This window comes from Lepidochelys kempii, chromosome 16, assembly GCF_965140285.1.
Source record: "Lepidochelys kempii isolate rLepKem1 chromosome 16, rLepKem1.hap1, whole genome shotgun sequence".
In the NCBI taxonomy this organism is placed as follows: Eukaryota; Metazoa; Chordata; order Testudines; family Cheloniidae; genus Lepidochelys; species Lepidochelys kempii.
In genome coordinates, this window is record NC_136395.1 from 11,753,865 (window position 1) to 11,768,216 (window position 14,352).

A 14,352-nucleotide genomic window follows, 5' to 3' on the forward strand; every position below is an offset into this window, starting at 1 on the left:
CATTGAACTAGAGCAAGTTTTTAAGAAGACCTCCAATCCCGGGGAAAAGACTCCCAGGGATGGAGAATTTGCCACATCCCTCACTAAGCTGTCCCAATGGTTAATTGAACCCACTATTAACATTTTATATGTTTAGAACTGGACTATACCGTATTTTGTGGGCTTCTCTCTTTTTCCCAGCAACAACATTCACTTTTAGTGGAAGAGACCACAAGGACTGCACAATTTACCAGACTTCTACACTTGGCCCCTAACTGGGGCTCTTGAACAGCTCCAGCTTTCTTTGCTCTTTCCCCCTAGGTGGCCAAGAAAAAGGATCATCTCACCGGTTGCAGCATTCATAGTAGCAGGAGCGCTTTCTCTGTCCTGCTTCACTGCTGTCACTCCAATGCCATATTCAGTTCCAGGTCTCAGACCTACGGTGAATGTGTAGAGATGTGTCACTGTTTAGGGATGGTGCTAGATAAATAGTTTCTTGGTTTTTTTAAATAAGAAAACTATAGTGGCGCCAGATCTTTCCTGTTCTATGAACATTAAGAGCCAAATTTTCAGACACTCTCTGGTGGGCCTCCAATGTGGAAGAAAAACCGGTTGCATTCACAGTCAACTTGGTGATTTATTATCATCATTGCATTACCTCGAGACTTCAACCAAGATCAGGGTCCCTGTGTGCTAGGCACTGTACAAACACATAAAAAGTGACAATTCCCACCTCAAAGAGATTATGATTGAAATAAATGTAACCTGCACGAGTGTGCAGACTTCGTGTTGAATGTGAAAATCCCAACTGCCTAACTTGCAGGCAAGAGGTCAACCTGCAAGCATAAAAAAGTGTGTGCTCACTTCTGCAAGCACGTGCAAAAGTGGCATGGGGAGCCGGAGCCTTGGTGTCAGATTTTTAAAGGTATTTAGGTGCCTGGAGAGTCAGATTTCAGAGTAACATCTGTGTTAGTTGGTTAGTCTTTAAGGTGCCACAAGTACTCCTTTTTTTTTTTGAGATTCAGAGAGGCACCTAGAGAGATTTCAAAGTTACCCAAAATCAACTGCCAGTGATTTCAAAATTGATTTGAAAATTCCACTAGGTGCCTATCCGCATCTTTAAATACCTTTAAAAATCTGGCCCTCAGGCTGACAACGTGGCTCCTGACAGGAACAAAGACACAATGTACCCAAGTTGGTAAAAAATGAGAGTCTCCTGGTATGTAAATCATCTTCAAAGTCTTTTACATCCTGAATATCTTCTCTACCATAAAAGATTCAAATACACTTATTATCCCAATCTGCATGGATTTTGGTGTGGTTTTAAAGTCTCTTTCATAGATTCACATTTCTCTTCTCATCTCTCCAATATGACTCTTTATAGTGCTACATTTTTGTAAATTCTTTGTAATCCATTCAGAAGATACAGTCCTTTACACTAAGTGGGTCTCCTGTTCCTCTGTTGTGCAGATATAATTCTTAGAGTTGGGGAAAGTTCCATTCATAGCAAAGGAAGATCAGATCTCTCTAGATAGCTTATGAGACCCTAATGAAAACAATGCTCTTATTGAATATTGATGCAATTATGTTGTGATTATATAAATATTATGGTGGGCTGAGGCACCAGCTGGAGACATAAAATAAAGCCCAAACTCTGGTTCAATTCAAGATCCCTTTATTCATGGCTAGTTTTATTAACCTAAGATTTCAAAACAGTCAACAGCTGTGAGGGGAGAGGACAAGGCATTATCCATGCAGTAGATTCCTCTTTGTTTTTAGAGACCTGCCCCAGATCAGCCATGTGGCAAGCAGGTACCCGGCTTCTATTTGTAACCCGTTACATGCCTTTACACCTTGCCACAGTGCATCGTGATGATAGGAGGTCAGATCTCCAGATGGTTACTGGTGCCAGTTACATTAACAACAATCTCACTTTGATCCTACCTGTGAGTGTAGCCTTGGTCGTGACCTGGTTACTCCTTGGCACAGTTATTTCAGCATGGTCTCCACCTGAGATGGGAGCAAACTTGATTCTGTAGTTATCGATGCTGGCTTGGCTGTTCTTCCACTCCAAGGTGATACTGTTGTCTGTCTGAGACAGGCGCTTCAGGTTCTTCGGTGCATCCAAGTCTGAGGAGGGAAAAAAGGTTTTCTCTCTCAGGACAGAAGGAAAGAATGATTCATACGCCTGGCATATGGTACCATCTACAAGATAAGATCAATTTTCCCACAGAAGTTGCCACTTCAAGGAAAGCAGACACTTCCTGTGAAATTTTTTCATTTTGTTTAATCGAAAACCCAATTTTCCATCACATTAAAGGTGTGACGGGAAATGGTTGACCAGCCCTGGAATTCAGTATTCAGAAGATACACTCCAACCCTGGCCTAAAGGAGTCTCATCTCTTGGAGTGAAATAGGGATTTTATCTAAAAATTCCAGGAGCTGTCATAATTCACTCCCATAACGGACTCAAATCCTGCTTTGGTGAAACAACTCCACCCTGGGGCAAAAGAAGATTTCATTCTCCTTGTTCCATTTATTCCCCAGCATTGTCATATGGCTCCATTAACAGATCCAAACCATGACTGCATGCTAAAATGCACACCTTTTACCAAAGCATTCCCAACATAACCAAAGGTGAAACTGAATTAAAAATCAAAGCAGGCAGAGATTCCCAGGACCCAGGAAGGGAAAAAAAAAAGAGTTCTCTTCTAATCCACAATGGATGTAGGCAGAATAATGCATCTGTTCAGAACTAGGCACTGTGGTAATGGCGGTTATAGGAAAACTTTAGATCAGTAAACACACAGGCAGGCAGATAAGGTAGGAGGAACACTGTTTGGTGGTGGTGATGGTGTGGGAAATGGGAGATTCAAGGTAAAGGTATCTAAAGGTCCTAAAGAATCTGGGAACCTAATTTCAATTTTCAAAAGAGATACAGGCACTTAGGAGCCTAAGTCTCTTGGAAAAGCAATGGGAGCTAAGTTCCTAAGTCACTTTTGAAAAGTTTACTCGACTTCCATAAACCTCTATGACTGGTACAGTGCTGTGCTGGCATAACAACTGTGAAGTGAAGCAACATGATACAGCTAATTCGCATGGATGTGTTGATGGTGATTGGAGTAGAGCAGAAGACAAGAAGCTATGACCGTTTCTGAACAAGCTCTTTACCTGTGACAAAGATTTCCTTCACAGGGTCGCTGGCCATGTCCCCACGCCGAGAGATCAGCGTCACCTCATACTCTGTGTGTGGCTTCAGATTCCCAATGGAGTACTGGCTTTCATCCTCAAAGAGGTCGATGGTCGTCCTGTCCCTTGGAACATCCTTTGGTCCGTAGGTGAGTTCCATGTCATCAATTTCAGCCAAAGGTTTGAACCATGTGATTAAAGCTGTGGTGTCTGTCACATCTCTTGCCTCAATCTGGCTTGGGCCATCAAGCTCTGTTAAGGAAAGAGGAAAAACATGAATTTTCTGATCCCATCATAGAGAGATCAAACATAGTCTGGACATTGACCCTTAATAGTTGAATCAAAGCAAAGTTCAAATACGTGGCTCCTATTAGCTGAAACTCATCTTCATGTCGACTTCCTTATGGCCCTTAACGTTCTACCGATGCAGATGGAAAGTGCTGTGTTACACAGGAAGGAAAAGGGACGTATACTGAGCCGGTTCTGCATCGGCACAGCAAGGATAAGCAGCAGTCCAAGCAAGTTCTTCAGCTGCACGAGGACACCTGCTGGTGCCAAATAGTTTCCATGTGGTGGGTTAAGGATGCAGAGCCTGTTTCACTTTGTTGCACTCTCTGAATGGGAATAAAATGTATGCTGGCCCACGGCCAGCTGGAAGAAACATCTCCTTTCCTCCCCAGACAGGTAACCCACTCATTCCTTGTGTCAGCTACTTCAGTTCTTCCCGGCTATGTGTTTTCAAAAGCAGAAACTTTTGAAAGTGTGGCTTGGTTTGCCTCTAGTTTAGCATCTCCACAGAGTACACCAAATAACAGAACAGTACTTACTTGTGGTAAACACTCTAAACAACCCAGGTCCTCTGGTTTTGTTTTTCACTACATGCAGGGACACGTTATACTGTTGTCCTGGTGCCAGACCTGGCTGCATATACGATGTGTCTGGTCTCTTCAAACTGTTGGTTATGTCCCCATTATCTTCCTTTTTCTGTAACACACAAGGCACTTGGTTAAAATTCAAGTTGGACTAACTGCTTTTTTATTCATCCAAACTCTAACGTTTCCTGAAGACAAACTGATTTTAATGAAGTTTTTGATGGGAAGGTTTCCGAGGTCCATGGAGGGACTCTCCGGTCATTTCCAGGGAGACAGCACTGAATCCAAAAACAGACCTTTTGGAACAATTCCATTTTGTGGAAACATTGGAAAAGTTTGGTTTTCATTCCAATGAGGAACAAAAACGAATTTTAAACCCTCAAAAGTTATTGTGAAATAAAATGGGCATTCTCTGGCCAGCTCTAGTTTGAATGCAGCATAAAAGGAGCCCAACACTCTGCACTTGTACTCGGAGGCATCACGGGATGAGCTTTTTCCTTACCATATTTCGGAAGACGAGCTCCCAGCCATCAAATGAAATGTTCAGAGGATCCCACTCCACCTGCACAGATGTCTCCCTGATGGATTTGAATGTCAGACCTTCAGGAGCAGGCAGATCTATGAGGAGAAACAGCAAGAGGGTAGCTACATGGATCATAGTGTTCCCACAGATCAGAAAACTAGGTCTTCACAAACGAGTACCGTGGTGAAAATCACTGGGGATGTTTTGAGATACTCCAAGATGCTTACATGGTACTGTGACGGGTGCTATAGATAGATAGATAGGCAACTAGTACAATGAACAAACACACGGTGGACCGATAGCAAAGGTGGGTTCTGTAGACGGATGGATGACTTTTTTTCGTCCCCAAAGATGCCAGAGTTAATTTGGGACCCAAACGATAGGAAAATCTATCCACCATCCTGACTCCTCCCTCCCACCTCTCCAGCCACAAGGGCTTTTTAATCATCCTTGATTTCCAGACCCACCCCCCCAAAATGTCCGCCACACCCACAGATATGTTGGTGCCTTTTAAGAGACATGCATAGCTATGTACTTGCCAGTTTAGCAGTTCTGTGATACACTGCAGCACTACATGTTAAAGCAGAGATCAGACTTTAGCCCCTTCTACTTACAGGTGATAGTTCCCTTCCATAGAACCTTTCCAAGCACAGTAATTAGCACATGCATGCAATAAGTTAAATATATTATATATACCCACAATGCCTTTGCTTTCTCAGGTGGGCCAACTGGAAATATATGAGCTCATTTGGGTGGCAAGACTGAAACATGAGGATAATGAAGAGTGAATGCACTTATTTAATCTGGCTTTGATGGTGCACATTACTCTTAAAAATAAAGCATAATATTCTACAGCAACAGCTTATAATAGTGTTATTATAGGGCTAGAGGGCCACGGGTATAGAATAGTATGGTACGGCATGGCATGCCTTACAAGAGGCTGAACCTTGCAGTAGTGAAAGGCATTGAGATATCGTAGAGAAAGGTGAGACAGATGTGCAATGAAAGTGATTTGTACTTGGAAGCATTGAAAATCCAATTACAATAGTACTGAGCCAAATGCTTTTACGTGGATGCATGAAAACGATTTTACAGGTGGAGTCCCAAAGCCTTAAACTGTAGCCTGTCATGACAGTAGACAGAGTTTTGGTTTACAGGAACCCAATGATATTCAATGGAAGGCTTCATGCAGAGCAGGAAAGTTCCAGTACTGTAATTCTATCGTTCTGAAGGCATACCATTGCAAGAAGAGATTGGAAAAGAAAACTGAGGAGACTCTGGCTTGGTCCAGACTTCAAGTGGAATACAAAAGAGAAAGAACAATAAAAAAAGAAAAGTCCCAAAGAAAAGAAAAGAGACAAGTAAATGTATATTAGGGAGCAGAGAGATGGTCAAATATAGAGATTTGTATTTATTTTAAACTCACAGGTTGCCACCCTGGCACTGATTGGAATACTCTTCTTGTTCTTTAGGATGGCAAACACACGGATAAAGTATTCCACACCAGGCTCCAGTTCACGGATGGTAGCAGATGTCTTGTTTCCAGGCACCCTGAACTGCAGTTCTAGGCCACCAACACTGGTAGGAACATAGGTGATGAGATACTCATTGACTAGATTCTCATTCTTCCATTCCAGATTGACCGTCTGATCTGTCACTTCTGTCACTGTCAAGTCGCTTGGAGAGGACACTGCCAGGGGGAGAAAAAAAAATCAATGGAGACATTAAGACAGTGGGCCAATTTCTGCTGTCACACCCATATGCAACTCCTGTTCATAGTAATACACGCCCCCCTCTAATGGCTGATGCACAGAGGTTTATAAGGCCACCAGAGCTGCCTGTTAGGGGACTTAGTGACTTATCTCAAGTGCTAATGGCCCATGAGTTTAGCTGAAGATCCTGGGTTCAAATCCTATTGTCAGCTTGGGTGAGGCCAGCTATCTGGAATTACTTCAACAATTTCAGAGGAATTATTCCAGATTTTCATGGGTGGGAGATCAAACTAAGACTCAGGATTCTTCTGCTGGGAGGAAACTGGAGGAGATAAAGAATTGGAAATGTCACCACAGGGACAGCAAAAGGAACACAGCAGGGTTTCATAGCCCAAGAGTTACAACTCCTATTGGAAAAACAACAAGGAGGCCTTGTGGCACCTGAGAGACTAACAAATTTATTTGGACATAAGCTTTCGTGGGCTAAAACCCACTTCATCAGATGCATGGAGAGGAAAATAGGTGGGTTTTAGCCCAGGAAAGCTTATGCCCAAATAAATTTGTTAGTCTCTAAGGTGCCACAAGGACTCCTCTTTGTTTTTGCTGATACAGACTAACACGGCTGCCCCTCTGAAACTCCTACAGGAGTGACTGCAAGTTGTCTTAAGGGCCATAGGTTGTGCTAACAGCAAATGACAAAACTCCCAGTGCTGACTCAGCTTTGCTGACCAGCAAGTCAGAGAGGATGGGAGCCAAGACTGTCCATTCCACAGGTTGATTTACTCCCAAGGAGCAGTCAACCAACTGAGCTCCTTGGTCTCTCCTTGCATGGTGCCACAGCGTGGCACGCACTCTGTTCTGTACACCTGAAACAGTTGCTATGCTGCAGATGCAAACCCCCCACTTTCCCAGTTCAGCATGAACAAGCGGTATCAGACATAGGAAACTTATCTTTAATCTGCAACCTGGCTATCAGAAATACACAGAACTCAGGCTGTCAACCTTTGAAGTCTTTAGCCTATACTCCAGTATTCCTGGAGGGCCACAAGTCTTATTTTCGAGTCAAAGCTCCCTCTACACTTTAAAAAGCTACTTCCCTTAGCAAATCCAGCTGACTCCCTAGTTCTAGGACTCTTTGCTTTCCCCTTGGCTGAGCAGATGTATTTTAGCTACAGCCAGTACAGAAGAATACAACAGAAGAAGTGTCATGGGAAAGTAAAAGTGCAGGAGGCCATATTGCCAGCTACTTGTAAATCGCTGCATAGCCACTGACGTCCATGGGAATTGTACAGATTTATACCAGGTGAGAAACATAGCTACAGTGTTAGCCTCACTGGCCTCTTGGTCATCAAACTATTAGACCCAAGAACAGTAGAAATAACAAGAATTCTGGTCACCTTGGCCAAATGCTGCCTTAACCCCAGTGACTTCACTGGGGTCATTCCTGGTTTATACCATCGTAAACAAGATCCGAATCAGACCCCGGCTTTCTAAAAAATACCCTTAAATCTCCATTCGCTGACGGACAAATAGAGGGTAATTTAAGGGTGGTTGGCTGGCTGAGACCAACACTAAAACCTACCATTGGCGCAGTCATCCCCTTCGTATCCGTCATCACAAATGCAATGCCCATCAACGCAGCGGCCCATGTCATTGCAGTTGTTGGGGCAGGATCGCTCACCGCAGTCCACTCCTTGAAAGCCCTCGTCGCACTGGCACAGCCCGTTGACGCAGAGCCCCCGGTTGTTGCAGTCACTGGGACACCGCTGTTGGCTACAGTCGATCTCAGTGAACCCATTGTCACACTGGCACAGCCCGTTGACGCAGAGCCCCCGGTTGTTGCAGTCATTGGGGCACCTCAGCTCAGCACAGTCCTCCCCCATGTACCCCTCGTCGCACACGCACTGCCCATTGACGCAGCGCCCGTGGTCATTACAGTTGTTGGGACACCTCAGCTCTCCGCAGTCCTCGCCCACGAAGCCCTCTTCACACACACACTGCCCGTTGACGCAGAGCCCCCGGTTGTTACAGTCGTTGAGGCACCTCAGCTCTCCGCAGTCCTCGCCCACAAAGCCCTCTTCACACACACACTGCCCGTTGACGCAGCGCCCCCGGTTGTTACAGTCATTGGGGCACTTCAGCTGGCTGCAATGCTCGCCTGTGAAGCCCTCGTCACACTCACACTGCCCATTGACACAGCGGCCCCGGTTGCTACAGTCGCTAGGACACCGCAACTCACTGCAGTCTTCGCCCATGAAGCCCTCCTGGCACACACACTGCCCATTGATGCAGCGGCCCCGGTTGTTACAATCTTTGGGGCACTTCACTTGGCCACAGGCGGCGCCAGCAAAGCCCTCGTTGCACACGCACTTCCCGTTGACGCAGCGCCCCCGCTTGTTGCAGTCCTTGGGGCACCGCCGCTCGCTACAGTCGTCGCCCACAAAGTCCTCATTGCAGATGCACAGCCCATTACTGCAGCGGCCATTGTTGTTGCAGTTGTTGGGGCAGGTAAGCTCCCCACAGTCCTCCCTGGTGAAGCCCTCCTCACAGTAGCAGGTCCCGTTGACACAGCGGCCACGGTCGTAGCAGTCATTGGGGCAGATAAGCTCGCCGCAGTCTTCACCTGTGTAGCCTTCGTCGCACACACACTCTTTCTCCACGCAGCGCCCACGGTTATTGCAGTTGTTCGGGCAGAGCGGCTCACTGCAGTCCTCACCAGTGAAGCCTTCAACACACACACACCGACCGTTCACACACTTTCCATGCTCCCTGCATGCCACCGGGCAAAGCTCTTCACTGCAGTCCTCACCGGTGTACTCCTCAAAGCACAGACAGACACCATTGATGCATTTGCCTTGGTCACTGCAGTCATTGGGGCAGGTGAGCTGGCTGCAGTCCTCCCCAGTGAAGCCCTCATCACAGATACATTTTCCATTGACACAGTGGCCTTTGTTGTTGCAATTGTTCGGGCATTCTGGTTCTGAGCAGTTGGGTCCTTTCCAGCCAGGTTCACAAATGCAGCCACAGTGCTCAGTGCTGTAGTTCCCTCGTCCACTGCAATATGGCGTGGTGTCCACTTGTCCTGTATCAATGAATCAGAAAACTCATTACACCTAAGAGATTGTGGTGTGCGTCACAGAAGTTAGACACACAAGATTGTTACTAAGACCACTCTGGTACTGCTCGTAGGGCACGGGTCAGGGTTACAAAATTTTATAATCTTGTATAAAATGGCAGGGGTAAGCATCCACTGAACCCAAGGACAACTGTTACCTCTTCTCTTAAAAAATAGTAATGGTGGCAGAAGTGGGATGATGCCAATGTGGACAGTGAGCTTGGATTCGTGGCCTGCTCACACAAATATCACATAGTGATTAAGGGATGGGTGAATCTCAAAAAATTTGGCGTGGATAAATATCCAAAAGTTTTGTGTAAGATTAAACCCTTCAGGTTTGGGTTGTGCCAAATATACTCTGAAAATGGCTTCTCACACTTCATTCTGCTGCTCTGACAGCCCCGACCAAACCCAACAAGAGCAGAGGTATGTTGAAATTTTAAAAAAGAGATAATGGTAAGAATTTTAAAATGTATTATTTATTATTAATCATGTTTATTACAGTAATACCTAACAGCCAGCCAAGAATGGGGACCCATTGTGCTAGGTGCTGTACAAACACACTGGCTGTGCTGCCTTGGGCATATATAGTCTCAGGGACTCATTTACCCCATCTGTAACATGGGGATAAGATGGAGTGGGGAGGCAGTGAAGAGGAATTAGAGTCTGTGCAGCACTTTGAAGTCGACAGGCACGACCCGCTGATGGATTTCTGGCCAGGCCAGTGGATAATACTTTCTGTCCTTACAAAATGATAATCATAAGAATATAGGGCCTGATTCTCAGCTGCTGTTATAAAGGATGGCTTTGTTGAAAGCCCAGATGCACAAAGGTACTTGGGCACCTAAGCCCCAGTTTTGGCTGCACTGCGATCCACAAAACTCCCACCAAACCCTAATCCAGACACCTACGTGTTCAGGATAAGAGCTCCCAAAGTGCCCATGTTTCAGCCTCTGGCCTCACCTGCTGCTGTCTCCCTCTAGGCCTGTGGCTGCTTATCTGCAGCCTAAGCCCCACAGGGATCCATGAACCGGGTGATTCATGAACCAAAGGGATTCATGAATAACAGTTGTCTGGCTATGGCCTGTGGATAAATCCAAGTCTTGCAAATGTATCTTAACATTTCACAAGCTGGTCAAAAATATTTCCAATTTTGATGGCACTTCAGAACGAATGGGGTTCATTTTCCCCGGTTTTTCAACAAGCTCTCATTTATTCGCAGCCAGGAGCCAGACTCTGCTACGCAGCAGCTTCGCCCACCCGCCTTACCCTCTGCTGTTAGGCCGCTGTGGCAGCAGCCAGCGCTGCTGGAGCACTGATCTCGTAGAGAGGATACCAGCCCCTCCAGCTCTTCCAGTCTGCTCAGCAGATCCTTGATGTCAGGGGCAGCTGCACAGCCACAAGCCCGGCGGGGGATGTTGATGCGGTGTGTGAAGACAATCTGGTTCCCCTCGTTCACCGTGTGCTCCTGGTAGGTCTTGCTTGGCTCAACCTGGGGCTTCAGGTCTGCGTCCTCATTAGCTGAGTCCAAGTCCACAGAGCAGAGGGAGCCCATGGGTACATTAATGTTGTAGACGTGGTTAAAGACCACAGACTGGTTATCCTCCGGCAAGGTCACGTTTAACCCGGTCTCCCGCTTCTGCCGGATAATTCTCTTGATGAGCCCACCGTTGACATGGTGGTGTAGCAAAGCTATGATGGCACAGGTCAAAACCTGCAAGGGAAGCCCCATGGTGATATTCGGCTCCTTTGGGACACTGCTGGTTCCTTAATGCCGTTTTGCTTTCTCAGTCCGGAGAAGAATTTGGAGAGCCAGCTCCAAACAAAATTCTATTTCTCTTCTCTTCCTGCTGTGCTTTCCCCCTATAACAACAATGAAAGTTGCACAGAATGAGTTACCACTGCACCTCCCAATTAAAGATCCGCAATACTGAAAGCCGGGAGGCCTGATAAAGAGGTCAGGTGCACCACCGCTGACATCAAGAGCCAGTCAGCTTCAAGTCACTGAGCCTGCATTTAAACACCACCACAATCCATCCCCTTCCATCCAAGACCCTGGTGCACTTGCAAATGAGTCCCCATTTTACAAGTGAACATACTGAGCCACAGAGAGTTTAAGTGATTCACAGGGCCAAGAACGGAAACCAAGACTGCTGACAAAAATTCTACCCACCCGGTGCACACATGTAAATTCCATTGCTGACAATGGGCACTGTCCATGTGCACTCGAGGTAAGAATCCGGCCCCCTGAAAGAAGTATTGTGAGCAGTAAGTTTGGGGGCTATTACTGAAGGATACTCTGTTTTTATAAGGGTAAGAAGCAGAACTAGTCAAAACACAAAAATCAAGATAAAAGAAAAGGAGGACTTGTGGCACCTTAGAGACTAACCAATTTATTTGAGCATGAGCTTTCGTGAGCTTCGGTGAAGTGAGCTGTAGCTCACGAAAGCTCATGCTCAAATAAATTGGTTAGTCTCTAAGGTGCCACAAGTACTCCTTTTCTTTTTGTGCATACAGACTAACACGGCTGTTACTCTGAAAAAAATCAAGATGATTTCCTTTAAAAACAAATGGAAATTCTACATTTTGATGTCATTCTAGTAAGAAACTAAGAATCCCTCCCTCCTCTCACCCAACAACCAAGTGGTCTCAGCCTAACAAGCATCAGGCCATTTGAGACCTAAATCATGTGTCATCTAGCACGTCACAGCCACTAAGCCCATTTCAACTGTTTCCCTTTATTTACAATTGACTTGGGGGGTAGAAAGGGGATCAATGTCAAGACTTAATGTGTTTCTTATATAGACCCCCGCAAAGGAATTGGTTTATGGCAGTGAAGTAAATGTGTTCTCAGACGAAGAGTCAAGCTTATGGACTTTGATATCTTCTTCACAGCCACACTGATTTACATCTGCTAAGGATCCAGGCCATCGTATATACTGGGAGAAACAGATATTAGTTCAAGTGTAGCAGGTATCTTGCACTGTGCTGAGCTACATCAATCTCTCGGAAGGGTAGGAGACCAGACAGGTGTGTGGGGGAATAACTGGGAAAAGAAAAGAAAAGAAAAGAAAAGAAAAGAAAAGAAAAGAAAAGAAAAGAAAAGAAAACCCCTTTGATATACCTGAGCCCTTCAAGAGAAAGAGAAAGCTTCACATTGACACAGGTGTGAACAGGTCTTTTCAGCAACAGGTGACTCCTTTCACCAGGCACCATTTTCCAATATCTGATCTTTCATCAGCTATCCATAAAGTACCTACTTTTAGCCACGGCCACCTGGCTGGGCCAGAACAGCCCTTCCTGCATGTCATTCTTTTTTAATTCGGGAGGGGAAAAAAAAAGATGTTGAGGTGAATTTCAAGTGGACTGAACTGGAGAGCAGATAAAAAAAAAATAACCGCCCCCTTCCCCCCAATCTTCGTCCATTCAGAATTAGCCCTTCTTCTCTCAGACTGACATACTCAAAGAGCCTGCTCGGCAGGCTATCCAACCACTCCCTAATAAATACCTTAATTTTTGTGTTGCTTTCCACTCCCAGAAAAGTCTTGTTAAATGGATAGATCAGTTGTTGGCCCATGACTGGATGTGGCCTCTCTTTCTTTGTGTTGGTAATTCCCCAAACAGCAATAAAGACTCTGATACCCAAGGCTCTGATGGCAATAGATATCAGCTGGGTAACCAGCTTCCATGGCCCTTTGCCTCCCATGAAGTGTAGAGATCAATTTTGTTTCCCCATGCAATTCCGCTGGCTTTTACAACAGGAGGACAAGAATACCCCAGCCTCCTTTATCCAGGTCCATTTTCTGCATAGACAAAGCAGGGCTCCCAAAGAGTGAACTTTATATTTTTTAATTAGGAAATAAATCAGAACCATACAAGGTGCAACCGCATCTTGTTCTCTGTCTAGGAAACCATTCAGCTTTGAATCATTCTCCAGCACTTTCCCTGTTTGTTCAAAAGTGTTTGAACCCAGCTTCTGTGCTGGAAAAAGTCACCAGGTAAATAATAATAGAGGTGGTCCTGAGCCAGACACTCCCAATGGTTGGTGAAGTTCAGATCTAGATCTATATCTCAATTTGTGACCTAGGCCCATCTGTAAATGGGGCTCTGAGTCATGCAAGTATCCCTACTCAGGATAGTACTTAAAAACAGGCTTACTTCATACTTGTCCTTGAATTCCAGTGAAGTCAGGATTTATGTAGGTGCTTAAGGCCTTTCCTGATTTACACAGCAGTTTCCACTTGAGGATCTCAAAGTGGATCTCAAATGATGAAGCGGAGATCCCAGGTACGCTATGTATTTTACCCCAAGACCTCGATTGTCTCACAAGTTATCTGTAGGTGTTTACAGTTTCTTGCGAGATGTCTGTGTCAGATGTTAGCCATGTCTTGCTCAGTGTATAAGCAAAATTATTGTCCAAATTGACAACAAGATACTGATGGACAAAAATCTAGCTACATTTAGGAACTAGTTGGTGAAAGGATCAACAACAGACTGAAGGCTGGGATGTAGAAAGGGGTCTTAGGCATATTGATCTACCGTCTTTCCTGATGTCTTCTGACTAACCTTCAGCTCGCCAGAAAGAAGATGACATTATAGGGATATATTGACCTGTGTGTATTAGTTTGGAACACGCAGGGAGGCAAGTAGGTGGACATAAGTAACTGGGTTATTAAGCTTGCTGTGATTAGAGCTAAAATCCAACCTTTAGTATAATTCCTCCCACAAGGCCTCAAACTAATATAACAGGCACCTAATCATAGCAAATAGCCCAGTTCCTTATGTTTCTCTACTTGCTCCCATCCATGTTCCAAACTAGTAAACAATACTCACCGGTCAATATTATACCCCTATAATGTCATCCTAATTCTCGTGAGTTTAAGGCTAGTCAGAAGACATCTGGAAAGTTAGGCATCCAGCTCCTAACAGATTTCAAAAGGTTTGAGCACCTAACTCCCTTAG

At 45.2% G+C, this 14,352-nt stretch overlaps 1 protein-coding gene across 6 annotated transcripts in view; it reads right to left on the reverse strand.

Annotated features, from left to right (window-relative positions):
- The window catches only part of TNC (tenascin C), a 92,348-nt gene that overhangs the window by 46,020 nt on the left and 31,976 nt on the right, over positions 1–14,352 (reverse strand). For all 6 annotated transcript variants that reach the window (XM_078849028.1, XM_073314113.2, XM_078849027.1 and 3 more), the window contains exons 2-9: positions 10,660–11,253; positions 7,858–9,357; positions 5,990–6,253; positions 4,543–4,658; positions 3,996–4,152; positions 3,151–3,420; positions 1,924–2,109; positions 327–416 (exon numbers count right to left, since the gene is read on the reverse strand). In XM_078849028.1, coding sequence (XP_078705154.1) covers positions 327–416; positions 1,924–2,109; positions 3,151–3,420; positions 3,996–4,152; positions 4,543–4,658; positions 5,990–6,253; positions 7,858–9,357; positions 10,660–11,122 — 3,046 coding nt within the window. In that variant the 5' untranslated portion in view covers positions 11,123–11,253. The remainder of the gene's footprint in view (positions 1–326; positions 417–1,923; positions 2,110–3,150; positions 3,421–3,995; positions 4,153–4,542; positions 4,659–5,989; positions 6,254–7,857; positions 9,358–10,659; positions 11,254–14,352) is intronic.